Source organism: Engraulis encrasicolus, chromosome 10 (genome assembly GCF_034702125.1).
Source record: "Engraulis encrasicolus isolate BLACKSEA-1 chromosome 10, IST_EnEncr_1.0, whole genome shotgun sequence".
Taxonomy (NCBI): domain Eukaryota; kingdom Metazoa; phylum Chordata; class Actinopteri; order Clupeiformes; family Engraulidae; genus Engraulis; species Engraulis encrasicolus.
In genome coordinates this window covers 49,786,643-49,814,142 of record NC_085866.1, presented here as the reverse complement: position 1 = coordinate 49,814,142, position 27,500 = coordinate 49,786,643, and the positions used below count along the sequence as shown (strand labels likewise).

The window sequence follows — 27,500 nt, the reverse complement described above, 5'->3', positions numbered from 1 at the left end:
CCAACCAATTTATGGAAATGTTATATAATTTGAAAGCATATATTCAAGGTTTTATACAAATAGTTCCTTTTTTGTCGACTCCCCTTGCAATACTTACTCCAACCCGACCCCCAGGTTGGGAACCAGTGGAATATGGCATGATTCTTGCATGGTGTTGCACGTAAGATGGAGATGCCGTGTAAAATGGCGTAAAATGTGTTGACCCAACTAACTGTGTTGACTCAACTACATGTGTTGACCCTGTGTCTGTGTGCCATCTTCTGTGTCTGTAGGGGCTGATGTGTGTACAAGATGAGCAGTCTAGGAGAGAACTCCTTGGAGCCGTTGTGTTCCGACCGCAAACGCAAGCTGTCCACTTGTGACACGCCTGGCTTGGGGTAAGTCTGGAACGCTAAACTCTGTCTGCCTGTCTGTCTGTCACTCTGCTATAGTGTTTGTGTCTTATGTTCTCTTTCGTTCTGTCTTTCTGCCAGCCTGCTTGTCTGTCTGCCTGGTCTTTTTGTCTCCCTGACGAGACTTGATGAATATCAATCTGTCCCTCTTTCTTGTACCTGTCCATTTATCCTTTTTGTCTTGTATTATAACAACTCTATATGTTCTCCAATCAGGCTTGGTAATTGATGTTTCACACTCAATACACTCCACAAAGCCAGCAGTCTTGCATGCATCTGCTGCCTTGCTGTTGTGCACTGCTATGCAGGGCTGCGTTTCTCAAAAGTGTTGTTGAGAGACACTAAGACTTTACTCAGGGCCTTTAGTAATACATTATGACTTGATCATTACCATTGTGGTAAAAGCACATTTATAACACTGCGTCTTAATGGGTTAATTGGTTTAACGCGGGTAACATAATCCAGTAAGTCACGTGTGTGTGTGTGTGTTTGTTGTCCTGTCGTGGTGCCGGGCAGGTGTGACAAGCGGCGTCGCGAGCAGGAGAGCAAGTACATCGAGGAGCTGGCCGAGCTCATCTCTGCCAACCTCAGCGACATCGACAGCTTCAACGTCAAGCCCGACAAGTGTGCCATCCTGAAGGAGACCGTGCGGCAGATCCGCCAGATCAAAGAACAAGGTACGGTACACGCACAGCATGTCTTGGTGTTATCATACACACACACACACACACACACACACACACACACACACACACACACACACACACACACACACACACACACACACACACACACACACACACACACATATATACACACACACACACACACACACCACCAAGGTACATGCATGGCGCGGTGTCCTACTGCGCAATATGTAGACACACACGCATGGTGCCATACTGTGCCGTCAACAACATGTACATATCGGTATGTGCACACACACACACACATGCCATGCCTAGACGTGCAGGTATGTTTTGGTTTATTGGTACATGCACACACATGTTCAAAGGACAAGTTACACACGTCTTGATGTATCCGTGTCACATAGACACACAGGTTCAAAGAAGAACTTGCACATGGCTTGGTTTCTTAGTGTCACACACACACACACACACACACACACACACACACACACACACACACACACACACACACACACACACACACACACACACACACACACACACACACACACACACACACACACACACACACACACACACACACACACACAAGCTCAAAGAACAAGGTAAATGATAAGCATACTTGATGTCTGACATGGATGCATGTATGCATAGGTGGGATGAAAAATTCATGGGGTATTTTATGACATCATTTTTACATGATACAAGCACACATGCGTACACACACGCGTACACACACACACACACACACACACACAGGAGCGAGAGAGAGAGAGAATGCATGTTACACATGACTTCATGTCACATACACACAGGAACAAGACGACAACTTTATTTGGTGTGAGCAAAAATTAATATTGCATTTTATCACATTGTTTTCTTCACATGGCTAATTTTATCACACTGGCAGCAAGGGCCATGGGATTCATAAAGAAGCATGTCATTGTAATGTCACTTTTGTGTCTGCTAAACATTAATATGCGTTATGACCACCATCTTCCTCTCTTGCGTCATAGTGGAATTTGGACAGGAAGTCGGCATTACGCTATCATTTTACCAGGAAGACATCTGCCTACATTCCTAGAAGTTGTTACATAATGTCTGTAAGAAACAAATTTGCAAACAAATGTAGACGTTGTCATTGCATTATTAATCATATTGCATAATGTCAGAAACCACCATAAAATGCAGTAAATTCAGGGGTAACACTTTATAATAATGTTCCTTAGTAAAGACTCAGTAAATAATAAACTAATGATGAATAAAACATCAACAAATGTTTTTATTATTAACTAAGCTTTATTAATGCTTTATAAAATATCTACAAATGATATCTGCAAGATGTTACACACCTTATAACAGAGTATTTTATTCATTTACAAGCAGCTTGTAAATGTTTGATAAATATAAAATATTAACATAGCATTTCCTAGTCATTTACAAGCATTTGTTTACATTTCCTAGTCATTTACAAATGTTTGTTAATGTTTTGTTCATCAATAGTTAATTATTTATTAAGTCTTTATAATGCTTTTTTGCATCCATTATTCTAAAGTGTTACCAATTCAGGCCATGTTGAGATACTATCACACTGAAACCATCTGTAATGACAGTTATACGTATATGGTTGGATGGATTCAAGCCGTATATTCATAGATGGACAAATAGTTGCATAAACATTTAAATGGACGAAAAGATGATGGACGGATATCGAAAAGTTCAATGAGGTGATTGATGGACATTCAAACCTTTAACAAAAGAATGTATCGTAACCATCTGCATGTATAATGTAAACAAACCACCATACATCAAGTACATTCTGGTCAGATTGGGACGGTATCACACCCCCTTTATGACAAAGAGTAGATATACATGGATAGATTGATGTTGGAATGGCTGAATTAATAGTTGTGTACACATTTCAAAGGTGTTTTTGGGGGACTTTTTACCTTAATTAAGACCGAAAAACTGAAGAGGTGACCACAGGTCAGACTCGAACCAGCGTTCTCGGTGTAACAGCTGGAGCCATGGCCTAGGTCAGTTATGCACACATTTTTTAAAAGATAAAAATAGATGATGAGGTTCGTGGGTTAGTATAAGGATGGATTATGTGTTGTGAAATTTGAAATGAAAATTTCAATGATTAAACATTGACTGACGGATGGATGAATGTGCATGAGCAGCGAAGACTACTACCCTCCAGACTAAACCATCTGTTAGTATTTCCCTCGTGTTGCTGTTTTCCTTCCACGAATCATAGCATCGCCTTGAACCAGGCTTCATCACACCAAACATAACCCTGAAGTATATTTAATCACAGTGTGTGTGACCCTGAGCTATTTTCATCGCACCTAGCGTGACACTGATATATATTTTAATCACACCTAGCGTGCATGACCCTGATGCTCCAATCAGAGATGGCCTGATTTCCCTCTCAGCGCTGCCACAGGCCTCATTTGGACCACTTTGGTCATCTCCAGGGGTGTACTGGGCACTTCGTGTTGATAACATGAGAAGTTGCCTAATTATTTGACGGCGTCACAAATTGCGTAACCCCACTTGAAAAACTACACCACTGGTCATCTGTCATCTACACTATGTTCAGGGTTTCCCACAGTAGTTTCGGAGTGAGCGGTCCGCACACTTAAAATCATTTTTGTTGGGCCACGGTAGGGCACTTGTCTACTATGCGACCGACCTGGGTTTGATTCCTGGCCCGGGCCCTTTGCTGGCCCTCCCCTGTCTCTGTCTCTCACTCGCTTCCTGTCACCACCTTCACTGTACTATCATAAATTAAGTCAAAAAGACCAAAAAAATATATTTAAAAAAAATATTTTTTGTTTTCTTTTATTAAAGAAAATGATAAAAGAAAACAAAAAGGATTTTAAGTGTGCGGACCTCTTACTCCGAAACTACAGTCAGCCTTTGTCCTGCACCTTTTATGGGATGTGCACAATCTTCACCTTCAACTCAGTGTTTTCCACAGAACATTTCTTAGTCAAAGTGACTGGGGCGGGTTAGCTGGTATCAGAGACACGTGTCCATTTTCTATGAAAAGGCTGTGCTGTGCACATTCCTATGAAATATGAAAAAAATAGTTTATACAATTCTTTAAGTAATTCACATTACAAAATTTGTATCTTTTCAGGGAACCTAGTCAAGGTAGGAGTTGTTTGTTGTCAAGGTGACTGCCTTATCTATAAAGTGCTGGGGGAAACCGTGATTTTGACCATTATTGCTGATCGCAGTCTCATTTTCATTTTCATTTCTTTTAAAAAAATGTATATTTTTAGGGGCTTTTTTGCCTTTATTTTTGACAAGACAGTGGAGGAGAGACAGGAAATGCGTGGGGAGAGAGAGAGACTGGGAAGGATCGGCAAATGACCCTGGCTGGAATCGAACCCGAGTCACCATCGTAGTAACACAGTTCCCAATCTCATTTTCAATAAAAATTTGGAAAATATAACAGGAAATGCACGCCTGCCGCATTGAACAATTAAGGGCAGATATGCGCTCTCAGACTATTTTTTTTCTAGTTCGTTTTTCTAGTTATCATTTTGTGGAGAGGGGTGTACACGCCTGATTGTGCAGATGCGACTAAAGATGTCACCAAGAAGAGATACTTCTCGCTTTATTAATCAGTGGACATTGCCAGCGTAATTTGCCAGTGTCCATTTGTCACACACTCAAATCAACGCAGCCATTGTCTCTGGATGGATGCCTCATAGTGAATCATTTGTCCCTCCGTTGTCCAGCCTAATCATAGTTTTGGTTGGTAAAATATTTGCCCTCCTCCTTGAATGAAGCACCACTCTTCTCCACGAGCTGTTCCGAGTTGATTAGTTTGCTTTGGAGATCAGTGGCATTAGGGCTGCATTTGGAGGCACTTTTCTCCCTTTTGCTCTCTTTGTCTGTCCAGTTTTGAGCTGCGTTTTGTCTCTCCCCACAGGCTGGCATTTCCTCATAGATTGTTTATACTTGTAAGGGGCGAGAGGGAAGAGATGGGAGGAATAATAATAGGATACTGGGAAAAAAAAGAGGCATAGATGTATCTCTCTCTCTCTCTCTCTCTCTCTCTCTCTCTCTCTCTCTCTCTCTCTCTCTCTCTCTCTCTCTCTCTCTCTCTCTCTCTCTCTCTCTCTCTCTCTCTCTCTCTCTCTGTTTCTCTCTCTGTCTCTGTCTCTGTGTCACCTCAGTGCTTGACAGTCAAATGCTGTCATTTGATTGGCCGAAAAAGCCTGTGGACCTGCGCTAACCCATTACGCCCTCATCAGACATGCAGCTGTGGCTCATAACACTGGCTCACACATGCAGATGTGTCCTCTGCGTGTGTGTACGTCTGCATGTGCGTGGATGCGCATGCATGTGTGTTTGTAAAATTGCCTCCCTCGTTGTACTTCGGTGTCTTTGTGTGTGTGTGTTTGAAAAATTAGCCAGCTCACACACAGATGTGCCATGTGTGTGTGTGTGTGTGTGTGAGCGAGCGTGTTTGTGCGTGTGTACATGTGTGAGTGCGAGCGTGTGTGTGTGCAAGTGTGTGTGTTCCAGCAAGCCTGTGTGTGTGCGTTTGTGTGCAGGTGCACAGACTCGGGCTTCATTAGTGTTGCTATGATCCCATAATTAGTCCATTGTTTGCAGCTCTGTAATTGTGTGTGTGTGTGTGTGTGTGTTTGTGTGTAAGATTGCGTGAGAGAGAGAGAGAGTGTGCGGGTGCGTGCGTTACAGTACGTGAGCGAGAGCGAGGTGTGTGTGTGTGTGTTGTGCTGCTCCACGTGGTTTGCCAATGAGAGCAACCCCCTTTAGCCTCTAGTCTGGTCTGTGGTGTGAGCACTCGCTTGCTTGGTGAGGTGACTTAATGGCTCCAATTCTCCCCTTTTGGCCATGTGACTGGGCTTTAAGTTAGAGGTGCCAGACAGCCAGGACAACCAGCAGAATGGAGGACAGAGAGAGGCAGGTGAGACACAGACAGGCAGATGGACAAATAGCGAGAGAGACAGACAGATAGACGGACATAGAGATAGGGAAGCAGAGACAGACAGACAGACAGACAGATGAACGGACAGACAGACAGACAGATGAACGGACAGTGAGAAGGATAGACTGACGGAGACAGGCGAAGAGAAGAGTGAAGAGTGAAGACAGACATAGAGAAAGGGAGAGAGGCAGACTGAGAGACACAAGCAGAGAGAGAGGCCGAGAGAGACCGAGAGAGACAGAGAGAGACCGAGAGAGGCCGAGAGAGACCGAGAGAGACAGAGAGAGCGAAAGTGAGACAGACACAGTACATAGAGGGCAGGGAAAAAAGGAACAGAGGATGAGGGGAGTTGTTTTGAGTGGATGGGTGGAAAAAAATTGCTCAGGTTGTGAAACGGCTGGGGGAGGGGTGGAGGAGGAGGAAAGATGGAGGGAGAGACAGTAACAGAGAGAGGGAGGGAGGGAGAGAGAGAGAGGAAGGAAGGTTGTGGAGGGAGGAAGAGAGAGAGTGAGCGTGAGACAGAGAGTAGTGGAGGAGGAGGAGGGCGGAAGCGTCTGGGTGACAGATCTGGGCATCTCAGCCATCTGAAGAGGAAGGGGAAGAGGCTACAGCTGCCTCTGACTCTGTGGAGACAGGTTGCCATAGTTACAGGAAGTGAATAATGAAGTGGCACACGCTCTGTTTCTCTCTCTCTCTCCCTCTCTCTCTCTCAGTCTCTCTGTCTGTCTCTCTCTTTCTCACCCTCTATTCCACCCTCCCTCTCCCTCTCTCTCTCTCTTTCTCTCTCTCTCTCTCTCTCTCTCTCTCTCTCTCTATCGCTCTCTCTCTCTCTCTCTCTCCGTCTCTCTTTTTCACCCTCTCTTCCCTGTTCCCCTATTCTTTCTCCTCCCCTCCCTGCCTTTCTCCCGTCCTCTCTCCATCTCCTTATCCATCTCACTGTCTCTACCTCCCGCTTTCTCTCCATCCATCCCTCACACAGTCCCACCTCTTTTTCCCTCTCACTTTTCTCTCCTCCTCACACCTGTCTATCCTCCCCCCTCTCTCTCTCTGTCTTTCTCTCACCTCCAGTCTTTGTTAATCCACACGCCACCTACCACAACTCTACCCCCCTCCACCACACACACACACACACACACACACACACACACACACACACACACACACACACACACACACACACACACACACACACACACACACACACACACACACACACACACACACACACACCTCATTTTTATTTAAGAGTCGACTGCAGGAGATCGCAGCAGCCGTCTGCTGTCACCGTGAGCAGGAGTGTGATAGCGATGCAGAGTGATGTGCAACAGAGAGAGGAGAGGAGAGGAAAAGAGATAGACAGAGAGAGAGAGAGAGACAGATAGACAAACAAGGGGAGGGGGAGAGGAAAGAGATGAGGATAGGAGACAAGGGGGAAGGAGAGGAGAGGCGAGGGGAGGGGAGAGGAAAGGGCTGTAGCAGTGTTGTGTGTCGCTAGCTGATGGAGCGCATGGAAGCCTCAGCCTCGCCAGTAGTGTAGCATCGTAAGCGTAGCGTAGCGTGGGGCTAGCTGATGAAGTGCTATGAGCAGGCAGCTTCCCCTTCAGAGGGTAGAGTAGAGGCTGTGGGGCTGAGCGGTAGCGTAGCGCAGAGGTGTGGTGTGCTGCTGTGCCATGCTGTGCTGTGCTGTGTGGTAGACTAGTGTGGTAGTGTGGTGGCTTATCGGTGTTAGTGCATCGCTTGAACCCCACCACCGTCTTCCTCCAGGGAGCTCATCAAGTGGAATCATCTCTCCTCCCTAATAATACACGCACACACACACACACACACACACACACACACACACACACATACACGCACACACCTCTTTCTAGTGCTAAACATACCCCCGGCAGACAAAATCTGTCCTGCATTAACAAAAAAAAGCCCTCTTTCCTTTCCTCTTTTTCTCTTTCTTCATGTCCTCACTCTCATGTCTCTCCCTTTCTGCCCCCCCCCTCTCTCTGATCTAGTCCTCTCACTAACCCCTCTCCTCCCTCCTCCTCACAGCCATTTTTCTTCTACACTGCTGCTCACCATCTTTTTCCTCGTGTGTGTGTGTGTGTGTGTGTGTGTGTGTGTGTGTGTGTGTGTGTGTGTGTGTGTGTGTGTGTGTGTGTGTGTGTGTGTGTGTGTGTGTGTGTGTGTGTGTGTGTGTGTGTGTGTGTGTGTGTGTGTGTGTGTGTGTGTGTGTGTGTGTGTGTGTGTGTGTGTGTGTGTGTGTTTTTTTTTATTGGGTTTGGAATTAAGCGCATGAGACAAGCACATAGTGTACCTTGAATGTAAACCCTCCCCATCTTAAGTCTTGGCTGGCTTACGTGAGTGGTGGAAGTGAATACGGTGAAAGCTGTAACTTTTCTGCCTTACTTTCTGGCGAGGAGATGTGGTGCGAGATATTTGAGCTGTACTGCCCCCTGTTGGTGATCGGCCTCCTTCTTCGCCAAGAGTAAGCAGGAGGAGGAATGGACGTTTTTAGTGTGGATCAGCAAGTGTGCAAGAGTGTTCCTGTTTTTGCTTTTTTATGAATGCCGAGGGAATTTATTCCATTGAGCAGATTTCGTAGTTGAGTGGAGCTTTCAGGATGTATTTGAAGCAAGGAAGGGGAACTCGCACACCGTTCTGCCAAATGCAATGTTGAACTTTTTATTGCATTAGAAAAACAAAAAGGTGCTACCCAAGTGTAGAGCAGACGTTTTCGGTCACAGTCAGCGCAAGCATTGAAAATAAAGACACACCCTTATATAGTTAAGGCCACGTACACGGAAGACAGGTAGTTCAACCTAGCTTGGATCCAGGTTGGTGGACAGGTGGATGGACACATCTTACCAATAGATTACTGTCATAGACAACTGGCAAAATGCAGGATGTATTTATTACCATCTACGAACTCAATCACAACAGATACAGGAAAGACCAATACACACACACACACACGCATCATTTGAGATCAAACATTCCTCTGTCTGAGTGGCAAGCTGAGATGTTGTGTAGAGGATGGCCATCTGTATGATCTGGGCCATGAGATATTTATTGAAATGAGACACAGTTTTTCTGCATTGTGTTCAAAGTGGGCATGTGTGCTTGCACGTGTTTGTACGTGTGTTAAGTTTACTTAACTCTAACTAATGTTTGTCCCCTTTCTCTCACATAGGCAAAGCTTCTTCCAATGACGACGATGTCCAGAAAGCAGACGTGTCCTCCACTGGCCAGGGAGTCATCGACAAGGACCACCTCGGGCCACTCCTCCTACAGGTCAGCCTGGGGTCAAAGGTCACATCATCACTTTACGTCAGATGGAGACGGCAGCTATACCGTTGAAATGTGTCAGGAAAAAGATAAAACATTTACATGTCTGAAGTAAAAGAAAAGCTTAAGTGTTAACAGTTAGACATGATGAACGTCATACAGCTGTCATCATCTCTCGGAGTTGTCAATGGACCCTTTTTCACGTGACATCATTACATTACATTTCATTGCATTTGGCAGAAGCTTTATAACCAAAGTGACTTACAAACGAGGACATAATCATAGCCAACATCACTAGCAGATACAAGGTGCACAGGAGATACACTGAACAACAAGTGCAGATGCAAAGACGGGTTAGTTAGTTTAATTTTTTTGTAAAGTAGAGTACATCAGATGCCTTCATTTTAACAGCATTTGAAGCAGGACAAGTAGCATCCAGTGGCAATAGGCATAAACTTAGACCCACTGTTTTCTACGGAAACCTACTGTTGTTTTTGCTGTTTCGCAAAACTGAACTGGCTTGATGTAATTGCGAAAAAGGCTAATTCCGGGTTCAATACGTAACAACCCTGCCACAGTTTCCTTGCAACACAGGTGGCTTCACGGAGTAGCAGGTCTACCACCTGTCTTTTGCTCATCATGATCACCTGATTCAGAACTGGTTGGATTAAACCTGTGGCAGGGTTTTTACTATCTGAACTCAGGACTCACACCTCTGTATCCCCCGATCCTCTGTATGGCCTTGGAGTGAGTGGCCAGAGGAGTAGCGAATGCTGAGGACAGCTTTGAGCAGTGGCACCAAGAGGATGGGCTACTATCTTGGTCTTCAAACAAAGACCCACAAGGGCCAAATCCGGCCCAGGCATGACCAACATTTGGCCCACCATGAGGTCAGAACAAATGACTGATGACGGACATTGACAAGAAGGGAAAACGGAAAAGCGATAATCTGTTCTCTGTCCAGACATTTAACTTGTTTCTCATAAGGTTGGGGCGTTGGTTTGGGCCGCAGCCTCACTTGCTCTACATAATTTGGCCCTTGAAGAAAAATAACTAGAGAACGCTGGGCTTAAGTTACTGCATGAGGGTCATTGGCGTTTTTGTTTTTTTTATTGAGAGAGAGAGAGAGAGAGACTTTATTAATCCCCAAGGGGAAATTGAGTGCCACCTGGTCATACACACAACACATAACAGGAAGACAGGACAAATACATAATAAATAAGAGCTAAGAAAATAAATTAAACTTAAAATTGCAGACGTCAGGTGGCACAACCACAGCTAATGCCAGAAATGAATTAGTAATCATATTTAATGCACACACAATCAATATGCTTCTTCCATTATGCAGTAAAAAAAAATAAAAAATGAATTGGGCTTAATCCATACAATAGTTCGTTTGGGTTGCACCACCCTGACGTCTGCTGCTAAGAAAACGTCAATGAACCCTAGTCTAGTTGCCATGAAGCAACATGTATTGTATGCTAATGAGAAAGCCGTAGTCTGTTTCCATCTCTCTTACTTGCTATTCCTGTAGCTATGCATCTCTTTCTTTCTCTCTCTCACTGATACGCTCAGAGTCACACACCCTCTGTGGTAATTTCTCTCTTCGGTGTCCTACAACGTATCTCCTTTGGCTCATTTTCTCTCTATTTGTTCTTTTCCCTCTCCTTATCTTCCTCTCTTTCAATCTGTTTCTCTCTCTGCTTTACTACTTTTTGTCGCTCCCTCTGCTTCCTCTTCATTCTTTCTCTAACACCTCCCATCTGTTTTCAGTTCATCTCCATCCCTGCCTGCATGCCCCCTCTTCTTAATCTCTCTGTCCTTTCAATTTAAGTGTCTGCTCGTTGCCATTTTTCTTCTTCTCTAAGCGCTGTGCGCTCCTTTCTTCCTCTCAGTTCTTTCAACTCTTTATGACTTTCTACAGGCTGTCTTTTTCTTTACTTCTCTCTCTTTCTGACTCTCTTTATCTCCCTTTCTCTCTCTCTCTCTCTCTCTCTCTCTCTCTCTCTCTCTCTCTCTCTCTCTCTCTCTCTCTCTCTCTCTCTCTCCAACAGTAGATGTGTGTGTGTGTGTGTGTGTGTGTGTGTGTGTGTGTGTGTGTGTGTGTGTGTGTGTGTGTGTGTGTGTGTGTGTGTGTGTGTGTGTGTGTGTGTGTGTGTGTGTGTGTCTGTGTGTGTGTGTGTCTGAGGTGTTCATCCAGTTGGCTGGCTCCTTTATGAATCGCACCGTCTGCCACTGATGTCACTTTTTATCAGCCCATCAGGTGTCCTGTAAATCTCATTATTGATAGCCCGTTATGACTCCTACTTCTTCTTCCTAACTTTACACTGTGTCTTGAATATTATTTTTATGTTGTCTTATGACTACTTTTTTGTATTTTTTTGATGTTGTTTAATGGTTTGTTATATTACTTTCATTTATTTATTTGTTTTTTATTATTCTGTGTGTTGTTATATTGCTTCTTTTATGACTATTGTATTTATTTCTGCGAGTGTCCTTGAGCAACCTGAGAGCCACTTGAAGTAGGGCTGTGCAATATATCGAATTTATATCGCAATATCAATTTTGCTGTCAAGCGATATCAAATTTCATAAAATGGAGTTGATTCATTGTTTTTACTATCCTGCCAAAAGGTTATGCGCTACGCTATGCCCAATACATTCCCCTCCATTTGAGCCATTTCCGGGGACAAACTCTCATGCAGTGCACCAACTGTGTGCTTCTCTATGTCTCTCCACTTGCACTGAAGGGTGGGAGGATTGTAAATTGTTTGGCACGATATTTTTTACTTTAAAAAATGTTTTTCCAAAATCTTGATATCAATGTTGACTAAAATAATTATGATATTGATTTTTCTCATACCTTGCCCTGACTCGAAGTGATGTGTGGTTATTACGTGCTCATGACCTCCCCCATGTTTCGGAGGCAGAATTTGGGATTTTCACTCATTCATTCAAGTACTACGTAGTATACTGTGAAGGGAACCTAAACAATGTAATCACACCCAGTGTCCAGTACTTAAGTATTTAGTGAATGACTGGGTATTTTGGACATGGCCTTTGGAAATGACCAGTCTTCTCATTTTACATTTTCCACAGTTAGAAAGCAGAGTTTATACCATATGTAGTGCACTATGCAATATGTAACAAATGTGAACATCATTGATTGTGCATTGTTTATATATCTTTCTACCCACGATGCTTTGCTTTTTAGGCCCTGGACGGCTTCCTGTTTGTAGTGAACCGCGAGGGCAGCATAGTGTTTGTGTCGGACAACGTGACTCAGTACCTGCAGTACAAGCAGGAGGAGCTGATCAACACCAGTGTCTACAACATCCTGCACGAGGACGACCGCCAGGACTTCCACAAGAACCTGCCCAAGACCAACGGTACACACACACACACGCACACGCACACGCACACGCACACACACACACTGCCAGGACTTCCACAAGAACCTGCCCAAGACCAACGGTACACACACACACACACACACACACACACACACACACACACACACACACACACACACACACACACACACACACACACACACACACACACACACACACACTTGCAGGACTTCCATAAGAACCTGCCAATGGTCAGTTACCCAGTCTTCAACCAGTGACGTGCCGTCAACTTTATGGCTGGTGAGGCAGTGACTTTTCCAATATCAGATTTTCAAATATATATCAATATTTGCCAAATACCTATAAGTTCCATATGCCGCTTTCTGAACATAAGGTAGGCCTACATATTAAAACATACTGCATTTAGAGAAAATGCTATTAGATATCTCTCTCTCACACACACACACCCACACACACACACACACACACACACACACACACACACACACACACACACACACACACACACACACACACACACACACACACAGGATTCAGTGGTCCAGACTCGGCGTTGGCGCAGGGGGCGTGGGTAAACAACGGTGGGGCAGTGCCATTTAACAAGTTTGAGTCATATAACTGGCGGCAGAGTCACGTTTAGTTCTACCTAGGCTACCTACTGCACAGGCTGCGCTACTAGGCCTGCTAGGCCTACTCCTCCTCCCTACACCAATCCAATATGTCTGTTAGAAAGGTGGACACCACATTCAGATCAGACGCGATATGTGTCCAGGATTATACTGTATTTTTATAGGCCGTCAAGATACAAGGCCATTCTCAGTGTTTTCTGGTCTTTGAAAGAGGGGACGCTGATAACCCCAAGTCACACGAGCATTTTGGACAAAAATGCTCTTATGGTGAATTTTGAGGTCTGCTTATCAGCGTTCCTTTCACTCCACCACTCGAAAATACAGATCCGATGCTTGCGTTGTAATAGGCTACCGCTTACACAGCAACAATTCACATTATGCATTCAACAACAGAATATCACCCCACCGGGATGATCCTTCTGGTAGCCTGTGAAATAGATAATGAAGCCAGACGTGGCCGTGATCATGGACAGCTACCACCTCCGGTAGAAAAGACTAGAGTAGACAGAAAATAGGCACGACATGGTGCGTCATTTGAGGACACTCCTCCTGAGAAACCGTCAACTATCCCACTCATCCACATCATACCACTGCGGGACCCAAACTCAAGCTAAATGTAGGCTAAACCATTGACAAGGACGCTGAAATATTCTACAGTAGTTCGTCTCGAGGATGGACACTTCAAAGAATGTCAGACGAGCCTAACCTCAAAGCGTGTATTATACAGGCAGCGTTTGATTATTATCATTTTAAACTGCCTCGTTAGGATAGCAAGCAACGTTATCACTTGGGCATACTGGGACTGGCAAAGTGAACACACAGCCGCAAACCAAACCAAAATCCAGGAACCCACAACCCCAGTTCGTTCTGTTGCCAAAATCACTCGTGATGAATTATTCTTTGAGACATGTAGCCATTGCTATGTCATTCAAAACATTCTCACTAGTTGCAGGTTAAGATTACGCCTGAAATGCATATGTGAAACATAGCTACTGTAAAACCAATGCAACCGAACTATTTTTCAAACAACTCTTCCTTCATCTTGACAAAACCAAATAAAACTTAGACCCAAGTCAACGCCACGGCGGGCAAATGTAATAATCAAATTTCCTTACCTTGAAATGCTGTCTTGATTACAGGGCTTCTCGCAATAATATTCTCACGGTTTGACATATCCAACCCAGCTAGCAAACTGCTAACGTTGTTTTGCTTGTTGCCTCCCATTCCACATAGCCAGTCTTTTCGGTTGTACCACTCACTGTGAAATAATCAAATAATATTCTGTCCAATCTCCTGAATCAATTTCCTCAGCTCTGGTGTCTTTATCACGTCTTGTTTCCCTTGGAAATCCAACTTTGAGAATGATCTTAGTTTCGTTATGAAATCCACTTCGATGGTAGCAGTCAACGTGAACAAGCTAGCCAACACTAATGACTTTGAACTTGGCGCTATGACGTCACTGACAAAGCTAGACTCAACGGCAGAATGAGGGTGAGGCCAATGTGTTGCTCGCCGCACTACTCTATTTTTCAATGGGGTTATTGTTCAATGGGTTATTGTTATTGTTTATTGTTTATTATGTTTACTTGGGTATTGCAAGTAGAAAGGGCAGGAGCCAGAGATATTTTCCAAGTGTAAGGATGACACAAATGTTTGTTCTAAGTTTTTTTTTAAGCTAGCTAGCTTCCTAAGCAAATGTAATCTTTTCCAAGCTTCCAGTTTTGCTCTTTTCTTCCTCTCCCCCCTTCTTTTTTTTCTGATTTTCCTCACTGTTTGTGCCAACACCATCCAGGCACACATCAGAGGTAATCTAAACAGTCCATTCACTCTCCTTCAACACACAAGTGCCACCAGACTTCAGTCTTGCCTGTGTATAAACTCACAAGAAACTGATGCTGGCATAACGAAAGCACTGACTTATGTATATAAGTCAGCGAATGAAAGTTTCAAAACAAAAGAAGCTTGCCAAAGCGCTCAGAGTAAAGAAATGATAATCACACGTAGAAAATAGTGAAAACAAATATCAGGAAAATGAGGGCACACCATACATATTTCTATTAAGTGTATAAAAACGTTTAATACAATATTACGAATTGCATACACAGAACGAGCAAAATGGCGCATGCGCTGAAGCTTGTTACTGAGGGATTGCGCAATCTGCGGTGAGGCCAACTCGGGAGTTGGCCCAAATTCAGTGTATTCGGAGCAGGAGGTGGGAAAATAGTGCGGTTTTGGCCACAAAAATGATTGAAAATGATTGAAACTGTTTAAATAGTGCACAAATGGTAGTTATGGTAAATATGCTCGAAAACAGTAGTTATTATTGTTACTATTATTCACATTTACTGCATCTCATCATTCTCATGAAGTCTAGAAGAGACAGGTGAGGCACAGCCTCCCCTGCCGTATTGGAGTGCACGTGCCTGTCTTCAACATACCCTTATACACATTCCAAAAGACCCTGCTGCCCAACACTGGTGAGTTGGGCTGCATCCCATTTCTCCACCACCAACACATCATTCATACTCAACTTATTCGTCAGCTATTACAAGTCAGCTAATATTATAGTAATGAGCTGTGAGATAGTGAGCTTTTCTTGGAGGCCTTTGGCTGCTAGTTTTCGCAAGAACACACACCTACAGAAATGCCCACACACACCTTCACAGGTACATACCATGTTAAGTGACCATAGGTGTTTTGATTTCGCCTGAGAGTGCTGAAGACTCAAATCTTAACTCGAATCTTTTCTACAACCCACTACAGAATACACTACACAGTGAAGGAGAGAATTGGGAGACATATTTTAGGCGCCTTACAACACTTAGAACGCTGACCTCCGTAGAGTGCACATGACAAAACACGCCACATCACGAGGCCAATTTCTTTTTGTGTCTCTCCAAGCAAAGTTAAAAATCTTGAAAATGTAAGGTAAGTGGGGTACATCACTGAAGAGTTCTTGAGAAGTGCTTTTCATTGTATCTGTCCTATCTCCTCTCAAAGGACACGCAGCAGAAAGCATTTCTCGAGTCCTGGTGATGATCTCAAGTGGAGGTCGAAAGCCCCAGATTGATTGTTTGGGGGTGTACCACCATCCTGTGATCTACTTTTAGCCAGGCTACGGCGAGCTGTGCCACTAAAAACGTCCTGTTCCCACAGAAAGGGGAAATATTTTTAGATTGCCTGACGTATGATTTTATTCTTCCAATGGTCACAGCATATTCACGCCAGATGAAGCCATTTCACTGTGTAAACATATGAAAAGTGATTGGTTGGCTTCTACTGTGTATTTTGCCTATCAGCTGTGTTGGAGTAAGCTTTGAAAATAACCATGCGTCTTCAAATGAATGCTCTTTATTTTAAGCACAGAGGGGATGTTTTAACTTCAAGCGGTTTAAACCTGCACAATTTTTTTTCAAATTTGAAGCAATGTTTTCAACATCACGTCAGTGGTTCATCTACTCATACCAATGATGCAGTGGTGGCCAGTAAATGTATGCAACGTAAGTTTGGAATATTGGATTGTTTCCTTGTAGTTGAAATGAGGGAAACGACTTATTGTTGCTTTAAAGGTGCAATTTGTAGGATGGTGGTCAAAGTAGGTATTGAATCTATGCTTCTCATTGAAACTGTGCTGCCTATTGTTTTTACTAGTATGACCAAAGTACAGTAAGTTTTGCAGCTAAAAATGTCTATTTCTGGAAATTCAAAATGGAGAAGAGCCACCTTTTCATGTATGAAGAGTGCAATTTTCCCAGTCATAATGAATACTTAGAATTTGATGGTGGTGGTGAATATTCATGAAATAGGTAACATTTGTGAATGGGCAGCATGAATTCTGGAAAGAATAATAAAAAAAAAATGACCCTGGCCTGTGCACCTCTATTCTTGTTTAATTCTCCACATCTCTGGCCGTGTGTGAAGCTGAGCATTGGGACTCGAGAGGTACACTGAAGGCTTAGTTGTCATCAGGCCTGCTGTTTACTTGGGTATTGCAAGTAGAAAGGGCAGGAGCCAGAGATATTTTCCAAGTGTAAGGATGACACAAATTTTTGTTCTAAGTTTTTTTTTTTTAAGCTAGCTAGCTTCCTAAGCAAATGTAATCTTTTCCAAGCTTCCAGTTTTGCTCTTTTCTTCCTCTCCCCCCTTCTTTTTTTACTGATTTTCCTCACTGTTTGTGCCAACACCATCCAGGCACACATCAGAGGTAATCTAAACAGTCCATTCACTCTCCTTCAACACACAAGTGCCACCAGACTTCAGTCTTGCCTGTGTATAAACTCACAAGAAACTGATGCTGGCATAACGAAAGCACTGACTTATGTATATAAGTCAGCGAATGAAAGTTTCAAAACAAAAGAAGCTTTCAAGTGAACTGCTTTGGATAGCATGGCCAGGATGAATGAGGCTCTTCACAGACATCCAGTCATGTGTTCTCTTTACACTTTTTTCAGTCTAGTGCGTCCAATGGGCCTGTCTGCACCCCCCCCCCTCTATCTCTCGCTCTGTCTCTCTCTCGCTTGCTCTCCTTTCCTCCCTCACTCCCGGCCCCCTCTCTCACTCTTGCTTTCTCTCTTGCTCTCTCTCTCTCTCTCTATCTCTATCTCTATCTCTATCTCTATCTCTATCTCTCACGCTCTCCTGCTCTTCCTCTCCCTGTCTCCCTGCTCCTGAATTATTGAGATGGGCCACTCCCCTCCTCTTAGCTCCTTGCCCTGCCCAGTCACTGATACACATCTGTGTGTACGAGAGTGCACATTTGAGAACGCGCATCAGAGGCTACAGCACAGACCCTCCATGTGCTTCTGTGGAGAAGTGGACCATCTATTTGCTGTTGAGACATTGACGTTTGTTTAGTAGTAGATGTAGCAGGGTGGTACCAACACAGCTAATGCCACTACTGTATGTAATACATGTTTTTCACTGGATTGTATAAGACTAGAGATGTACAGGATCCAAGATCCGGTTCCGGATCCGGCAGGATAATAGGGTATTTCAGACTATCTGGATCCGGCGGGATCTTAAGCAGTGGATCCGGTATCCGGCAGTTACCTAAAAATCAGGATCTGGGGCATCTCTACTTTTTACGTAGCCTAGGCTTTTCAGTCAGTCTTTCACAACCGCAATCGCTGCATGGAGTGAAAGCCCTTTGTAAGCGACTGTTGAAGGCAGTGTGGCAGTAAGCCAATGAGCCTTAAAAATAGTTTGCGCCAACGTAATAAAAAGGGCCCACATGTGCGAGTTGGGGTCCGTGTACCATTCGTTCTTTTGTTTTTCGATTCAGAACCAAATAACAAAAAACGAAAAAACGGCTGGTTATTTCATTATTTCGTTTTAGTGATAAACGAAAAAACTAATTTTGATCTGTATTTCCAAATTTTATTTTCCACTTCATTTCAAAATAACGCCAATGAAAAAAAGGTTGACGTACTATTTTTAATTTTTGATATTTTCATCTCTCGGCCTTATGTGCCCCGGAAGTTATAGCCTACAAGCCGACCTCGATTAAACAGGTCAGTGGGTTTAACTCATAACTAAATCCATACTGGATGTTGTCAGAAGAGGTGTTTTGAAACATATATGTGAAATTCACAGTCTAAAACAAATCCAAACGGCAATATTTTTATGAAAATCTATCAGTTGAAAGCTTTCATGTCCGTCTACATGGCCTGACGCGCCTTGCCTGCATTGCCTGCATGGACTGGCGCCCTCTGTCCATGGTGCTGAAATCGCGGCACCAAAGATTCTTTTAATTCTAACGTCTCTGGCGGCACTACTCTTATGTTTGAAGCACGTTACAGTTTCATGAGTGAATACGTACAGACAGTCTACAAAAGACCAAACAATAGGCCTACAACCAATCAATACTGTTGTACCCTTTGCCGACATAAGGCTCTCACATGCACGTCACAAAACAATAATCCACCCGGCGGGACTATTTTGATTATATTCCTTCCAAAAAATGTCAAAATGACACAAAACTCAGTAATTTGCATTGTCCGTAATTATACCAAACTAAAACAAAAGTATACACGGAGAAGATAGTCCACGTTACAAAACTGCAACAAAAATCCGAGCCATATCACAAATGAAGGCCATCCAAAATGCTGGTTTATTGAGGCAATTACCACAAAATCAATAGCACCAGTTTTACACTGGAAAATGAAATATTTTACATGAGCTAAAACTTCACCCCTATCATAGGCCTACAGTAGGCTACATTTCTGAGTAGCTCTAGGTGCGATCATTCTCTGTGGCATTTGCATCTGGTGCAGCCCTTGTATTGCACTGCGACCTGTCCACGAGTGTGGTGCGAGGTGAAATGTGCACTGCAGCACTCATCGTTGAGTTTGGGAGATGTCTTTAGTGGGAGTATTTGAATGTGTAAAACACGTTGAACACAGTGGCAATGGCCATTTTCAGTAAGCTAGGCTTGCCACTCCATGAGGGTTAAGGAGAATGCAGCTCACACACGCGGTGCGTTCCGTTGATAGATGCCTGCTGTATTAAGTGCTGCGTGCACGCATTGTGTAGGTTTAGACAGATGACAGTGATAAACATATCCAGGTCAGAATTATAACAGGAAAAGAGGGACAATGACAAAGGGAATGAATTCGCCAGGAAGACAGATTTTATTTGGCAAACTAGAGACTTTCTAGGGTTCATGACAAAAGAATGCTTGGCATTAGATCTGATGGCTAGTGGGGAAACGTCAGAGGGCAATTCTTTCCGAGAGTCCAACAACAACACAATAGGCCTATAAAAATGTCATGGTGGACGCGACCACCTGCCACCAAAAGTCAGCTCCTTTCGGTTCCTAGAAAACAGATGCCTTAAAATAATAATAATAATAATCCAGATCCCATTCGGCTACTACGTATAGGCTATCTCCACATTGTTCCATAAGACAGCTTCGCTAACAAGCCTATCTAATATAGCTGTAGTAAGCCCACAAGACACCTAAACAGTGTTCGGTGGTCGTTGTCTATTACAAAACTGTTAATAAAACCTGGGGTCTTCGGGTAGCCTAGGTCTACGACATTTAAACTATGTCAGTCGTGCGCGCTGTCAAACAAGAGCCACGAGAAAGGCGGTGGGGCGCAACATCGGGTCCGTGTACTTTTTCGTTCATTCATTATTCTATTTTGGAATGAAATATGAAATTCAAAAAAGGGTGCAACTTCTTGTTTTGATTAAAGCAATACAAGCAGAAATGGCTGTATTTTGTTTTCTGCATGTGTTACTTCATACCATAATAGCATTATAAAAAATGACAACATTTTTGATCGTTTTTCAATTTGTGATATTTGGCTATTCATTTATTGAATTTCATTTGACTGACCCCTCCCCCTCTGTTTACCCGGAAGGAAAGTTTGTCGCATCAGAAAAGGTCTAACTACCAAACGACACACAGAACAGTAGCTGGAGCCAGAGACACAACAGAAAAATAATAGAATGATGAAAAACATTTTTGCGATGTGCGGGCTAGTAGGCCTATGCACAGCACTCGGGATGGTTAGGCCTGTATTGGAGCGTGCGTCCGCCTTATAAAATAGAGATGAAATTCCCTTTATGTTATGGACTCAACTTTATAGCCTAAATAAAGGCTTAAGTCTCTGGAATCAATAACCTATTCTACCCTTTCCCATGTAGTAATATGCATTAGGCTTAGGGAGCAAACTGTCCAAAGCAGTGTTCTCGCGCAAACTGTTGCGTATTCTGGCAAGTGTAATGAGCTGAAGCGCGCTCTCCATACCAAGTTTTACGCATGTTGAATACACATTTCACTTTGGTGTATTTGGAACATTAGTGATATTGTTGGAAAGCAATATGTCCGGGTACATACACCTAAAGGCTTGAGATGAACTGGGAAACTGAGGCTGATCGTAAGAACTGTCAATGTTCTCAATGACAGTTGGTCTACCCCTTCCCATCGAGGATATCTTTCCCGGTCGCACAGCTGCACTTCTGTTGGATTAGGATGCTAGGCTATATGGCCAAATACAATCAAGTCTTAAGACCAGGCCTAAGCACATGAAATGTCGTTGCGAAAGTTAAATTGGGTGATAAGTTTAAGTAAAAAAAATAGACAGTAAATCATTCTTCTCTCCCCTCTCTTGGGCGCCCTACTCAATGGTGGTGGCGCGTATGCACATGCTTGTGGCGCTTGCTTGATATGGATAGCCTACGCAACCATCTCATGACACAAATTCCTCGCACAGTCATCACAGATCGACCACATCTTTGAAGTGTAGCAACGTTCTGAATATTGCATCAACAATGCCTGCAAAGTCCGTTTGCCTCCAAAGAAACCATGTAATGAAGGCTCAACCAGCCTTCCAGGATTTACTCTCAGGTCACCCGAATTCTGAATAAACAAAAGACGCAATTCAGAAGGATGTTTTTCTTTTTTGCTTTTCTCTCTTTTCTAATATTCAGCGTTTCATTTTCTGTACCTTCAAAATATCAAAATATGGCGCTTGGTGTGATATTCAAGCGTAAATCATCATAAACGAGTCCTTATTCCTTTCTCATGTGATATCCAAAATAGAATAATGAATGAACGAAAATATACACGGACCACATCGTCCTGTGTTTCGCAACATCACCAACGGCAGGGGCAAACGCTAGTACTTCCGGGGCACATAATGCTGAGAAATGAAAATATCAAAAAATAAAAATAGCACGTCGGCTTTTTTTCATTGACGTTGTTTTGAAATGAAGTACAAAATAAATGTTGGAAATTCAGATCGAAATTAGTTTTTTCGTTTGTCACTAAAACGAAACAATGAAATAATCAGCCGTTTTTTCGTTTTTTGTTATTTGGTTCTGAATCGAAAAACAAAAGAACGAATGGTACACGGACCGAGTTGGCTATATGTTTCAACCCTTTCGTAGGATCCGGTATCCGGTTCCGGATCCGGCAGGATCTTAAGCAGTGGATCCGGTATCCGGCAGGATCCTAAAAATCAGGATCCGGTACATCTCTATATAAGAAAAACATTAATTGCCTGCACATTAATTACAAATCATTAATTAATGTATGGGCATTAGCTCTGGTTGTACCACCTGATGTCGGCCACTAAAAAAAAGAACACCGTAGCCCCTGTTCTCATGAAGAGACAGTTCCGCTTATAACATGTAGATGAAAACCACTGATTGTCGCTAGCTCATGTGATGCATAACCAGCACTGTTGGGAAAGTTACTCAAAAACTGTAATGCACTACTTATTACATGTTACTGTCATTTAAAAGTAATGCCTTACATTACAACATTACTTTTTTTTTTTAAGTAAGGCATTACACTACTTTTGCATTACTTTTAGTTACTTTAGCCAAAATGACTGGAAATAAGGATTTGGCAATCTACAGTGCAAATCTATGAGATGGCATGACTTTCACCTGCCATCCACAAGTCGTTTTGGAAGCCTGCAGACTGAAAACCAACATTTTCAGGAATTGCGTCATACCCACATACAATAAGGCCTAAGAAAAATAAAAGTTTGGTTCCGGTTGGTTGTCAGGTTTGGTCATCGTCCAGTCAGATTTTTTTTTATTTCCTTTTTTTTTCAATTTCTTTTTTTAATGTCTGACCCCCCAACCCCCCACATGCGCCAGATTTTGTCATAAACGTTGTTGAACAATGCCAAGGACGATATTGGAGTTGAGGCTTGATAAGTACAGCTGAAGCTACAATGAAATATAATAAGCATTAATGAGCCAAGAGGCCTATAATATTTTATTTCAAATTGATTTATTTCAATTTTAGTGATGTTTAGTTGAACAAAAGTGAGGGGGGTGCAACGTACTCATCCCCCCCGTCGGATAACCTACCCTGCCGTGTCCCTGTCTCGTGCGAATGGGTTTCAAGTACAGTGTGCATTTAACTTTATGTTCTTGGCGTCCTTATTTTCAATGGAGTCAAAGTAGTGGGCATATACCCATCTTCTGGATCGGTCATCCTTTGTCAGCCTGCCATTTCTAGAGACGAAGCATGAAAGAGGAAGCAATGTTCTGCATGAAACTTTAAAATCTCTGCGCGGACGTAGGCTATCGTAGGCAATAGCTGATCTCGCGGTGATCCGCGAACATTGTATAAAGAAAACAAAATACTCACACAAAATTTAGATGAAAAAAATGCGTTGTAATGTGCAAGTTACTTGCATTGTAACGAGGACATATTACCGATTTTCCCCCCTGTAATCAGTTACATTACTGCGTTACTCAAAAAGGTAATGCATTACAGTAATTAGTTACTTTTGTAACGAGTTACTCCCAACACTGATAACCAGTCTAGTGACGTTTCTCCACGTTGGTCAACTCTGTGCAAGAGAGAGAGAGTATTGCAGCACTTTGCTCCTCAGCCCGTAGTGTGTGCTGGAAGCTGGCAAACAATGGCAGATTGCGAATGAAGATACTGCTCATGAAAAAAAGAAATTGCTTGCGGAAAGGCATTTTGAGAATTTCTTGTGCCTTGTGGGCTCGTGTTTTGTTTCTGCTTTGTGTGTGTCTGTGTGTGCGTGTGCGTGTGCGTTTGTGTGTTATGGTATCTTTGGGTATGATTCATTGCTCTGCCGCATGGTGTGTCACAGCCCCTTTGAGCTTATTTTATTTGTGCTGATGAGTTTTGCGGGTGTGTTTGTGTGAGTGTGTACCCTTGTGCATGAATGTGTTCATTGTGTTTAGCTTGATTTACCTTGGTCCTCTAACAGGGAGATGGTGTGTGTATATATATATATATGTGTGTGTGTGCGTGTCGTGTCGTGTATGCGTGTGCGTGTGTGTGTGTGTGTGTGTGTGGACATGACTGTGTGGCTATTTATAACTCTCATTAATTATGAATTTGTTTGCTGGGCCCTGACAGGCCTGTGATTAACTCCTCAGTAGTATTACCCCCACCCCCTACACACACACACACACACACGCGCGCACACCACACACACACACACACACACACACACACACACACACACACACACACACACACACACACACACACACACACACACACACACACACACACACACACACACACACACACACACACACACACACGCGCACACCACACACACACACACACACGTGTGCAGACACACACTACACACACCACACACATGCGTAGACACACACGCACACACACACACACACACACACACACACACACACACACACACACACACACACACACACACACACACACACAGCTACAGTACTGCACTATATCTTCTGCCACCTCCTTCTGTAATGTGTCACTGACTCCCCATCTCCCTCCGCCACCTTAAAGAAATGGCCCTCATTTGTTTTCTCCTTATCACTGTCGCCTGCACCTCCTTTTCTTCCACTCTCTTCCCTCCTTTCTCTTCTGTACAATCGCTCCCCTCCCCTGCTGATGTACTGTATGTCTTCTGTGTCCTTTTTTTCTCTCTCTCCCTCCTTCGGCCCTTTGTCTCTTTGCCTCCTTTCTTTCTTTCTTTCTTTCTTTCTTTCTTTCTTTCTTTCTTTCTTTCTTTCTTTCTTTCTCTCCATCCTCCCCTCCTTTTCTCTCTCCTTTTCTTTCTTTCTTTCTTTCTTTCTTTCTATCTTTCTTTCTTTCTCTCTCTCTCTCTCTCTCTCTCTCTCTCTCTCTCTATCTCTATCTCTATCTCTATCTCTATCTCTATCTCTCTCTCTGTCTCTGTCTCTGTCTCTGACTCTGTCTCTCTCTCTCTCTCTCTCTCTCTCTCTCTCTCTCTCTCTCTCTCTCTCTCTCTCTCTCTCTCTCTCTCTCTCTCTCTCTCTCCTACATGCATACACACAGCGCACACATGTCTTCTCTGACTGTTTTGCCATTCCCGTTATTTTCCTTAACTTCTTTTCCCCTGTATCAACACTTTTTGTTCTTTGGCTTGCCCCACCTTGTGTGGGATAATAGGATAAAAATGTGCTGTTAGTGATGCTGTAATGCTGTGCTTGTGTGTGTGTGTGTGTGTGTGTGTGTGTGTGTGTGTGTGTGTGTGTGTGTGTGTGTGTGTGTGTGTGTGTGTGTGTGTGTGTGTGTGTGTGTGTGTGTGTGTGTGTGTGTGTGTGTACACGTTCTGATGTGTGTGTTTTTTGTGTTATTTGTTATGGTGTATCTGTTTGGTTAGTGTATTCACTATCTACAAGTGTGTGTTTTATGTGTTTGTCTGCGTGTGTGTGCATTTGTGTGCGTGTGGGTGTGCATGTGTGCGTATGGTTGTGTGGGCATACGGATATGTTTGTGCGTGTGTGTTTGTGTTTTTTGCGTGCATGCGTGTTTGTGTGCACCTCTGCATGTGCCAATGTACAGTATGTACAGTAAGCTAGGCCACCGACAGTGATGGCTGGGCCCGGGACAAAGACAGAAAGAGGGGCCCCAAACCCAATACATACAATGTAATGAGGATCCAAGTATGGGCCCCCCATCTCCCTGGGCCTGGGACACGTGACCCCTTTGTCCCCCCCTGTCGGCGTCGCTGACAGTATGTGTGTAGGATGCCACCCGGTGCTGATTCTGACTAATGAGCAGCCGTGTGAGTGTGTCCGTGAGCAGGTACTGCAGGTAGAGATGCTCAGCCCCCATAGCCCATAGCCCTTAGCCTCGGCCCCTTAGCCGCGGGGCCTCAGTAGCTATCCTCCGTATGCCTGCAGGGCCTCTTTTAAATGATGCATCAGCAGCACCACAGTCACTATCGATAACGCAGTCAAGCCCCCTCACTCGCCCCCTCACTAAATGCTGCTAATGTTTGTGTGTGAGGACTGAGGACAGAGTGTGTGTGTGTGTGTGTGTGTGTGTGTGTGTGTGTGTGTGTGTGTGTGTGTGTGTGTGTGTGTGTGTGTGTGTGTGTGTGTGTGTGTGTGTGTGTGTGTGTGTGTGTGTGTGTGTGTGTGTGTGTGTGTGTGTGTGTGTGTGTGTGTGTGTGTGATGCCTGAAGGTGACCCCTATGGTCATGTGTGTGTGTGTAATGTGCATTTGTGTGTGTGTTAGAGAAACAGAGAGAGGCAGAGGTAGAGGTGGAGGAGTTAGAGGAGGAGGAGGAGTGTATCCTATCCTATCCGGGGCCCCTAATGAGAATGGATAGGGCTGCTGCTGCTGCTGCTACTGCTGCTTGCGGCCCCTGCTGCCCTCCCTCCCCCCTTCCCTCCATCCCTCCTCTCGCACGGCATTCTGGGATATCGGAAATCGACTCTCCGGCTGCACTAATTCTACGCTTCATTAACTGGGCCATCAGAAGTGCAGCAGACGACGCTTTCTCTTTTCTGTTTGTCTTTCGGTCGGCTAGGCCAGAGTGGAGGAGAGGAGAGGATGAGCGGACAGTAGAGTGGAGGAGGAGAGGAGAGGAGTGGAGAGTTGAGGTGGATAGGATGAGAAGACAGCACAGTGGAGGAGGAGAGGACAGCAGTGGAAAAGGAGCGGAGAGATGTGGAGAGGGCAGGGGTGAAGAAGAGGGGAAGAAGGGAGCAGAGGAGTAGGAGCAGGGAGGAGAGGATGGTTTGAGGCTGGGGTAGAGGGGAAGGCAGGATAGGGCGATGGAGTGGAGGAGGGGAAGAAGAGAGGAGAGGAAGAGTGTGGAGGAGGAGAGGAGACTGTTGTACAGTAATGGCTGGCTCAGCTTCTCTTGATAGACCTCTCAGATACAGAGCAGAAATGAGACGTGCCCCTCTCATACCAGGGCAAATTGGGCATCTGAAGAGCCCCACTGTCAACTGTAGCATAGTATCTCTTTAATAATAGCAATTTAAGTGTGTGCGTGCGTGCATGCGTGCGTGCCTGCCTGCGTGCGTGCTTGTGTGCGTGTGTTACAATGAATGTTGTGTCATGATGTCAGAAGAGCAACAACTTCAACTGTTGTACAGTTTCTCTTAAATTATGAAAGTGTGTTTTTGTCATTGGGTTTTCATCATTATAAAAGTTTGCATTTGTGTGTGTGTTTGTGTGTGTTGCAGTCAATGGAGTGCCATCATAATACTAAAAGTGTGTGTTTTTGTGTGTGTTGCAGGCAATGGGGTATCATCATGGGGGGAGGAGGCCCCCCGTCAGAAGAGCCACACCTTCAACTGCCGCATGCTGGTCAAGTTTGGCCACCCGCACCCCCACCCGCATGGCCCCCACGGCCCCCCTGAGGACAACATGCAGGTCATGCAGATCATGCAGATCTTCGCCCTCACACAACCTAAAGCCATGATGGAGGAGGGAGAAGGTGC

The 27,500-nt window shown here is 44.0% G+C and overlaps 1 protein-coding gene across 4 annotated transcripts in view; it reads left to right on the top strand.

Moving 5' to 3' along the window:
* Positions 1-27,500, top strand: part of LOC134457267 (nuclear receptor coactivator 3-like) — a 143,312-nt gene that overhangs the window by 83,964 nt on the left and 31,848 nt on the right. For 3 of the 4 annotated variants that reach the window (XM_063209183.1, XM_063209182.1, XM_063209184.1), the window contains 5 exons: positions 273-377; positions 909-1,069; positions 9,205-9,305; positions 12,513-12,687; positions 27,296-27,496. In XM_063209183.1, coding sequence (XP_063065253.1) covers positions 292-377; positions 909-1,069; positions 9,205-9,305; positions 12,513-12,687; positions 27,296-27,496 — 724 coding nt within the window. In that variant the 5' untranslated portion in view covers positions 273-291. Of the gene's footprint in view, positions 1-272; positions 378-908; positions 1,070-9,204; positions 9,306-12,512; positions 12,688-12,742; positions 12,773-27,295; positions 27,497-27,500 lie in introns of those variants that run through there. The other variant, XM_063209185.1, reaches the window with a different exon arrangement.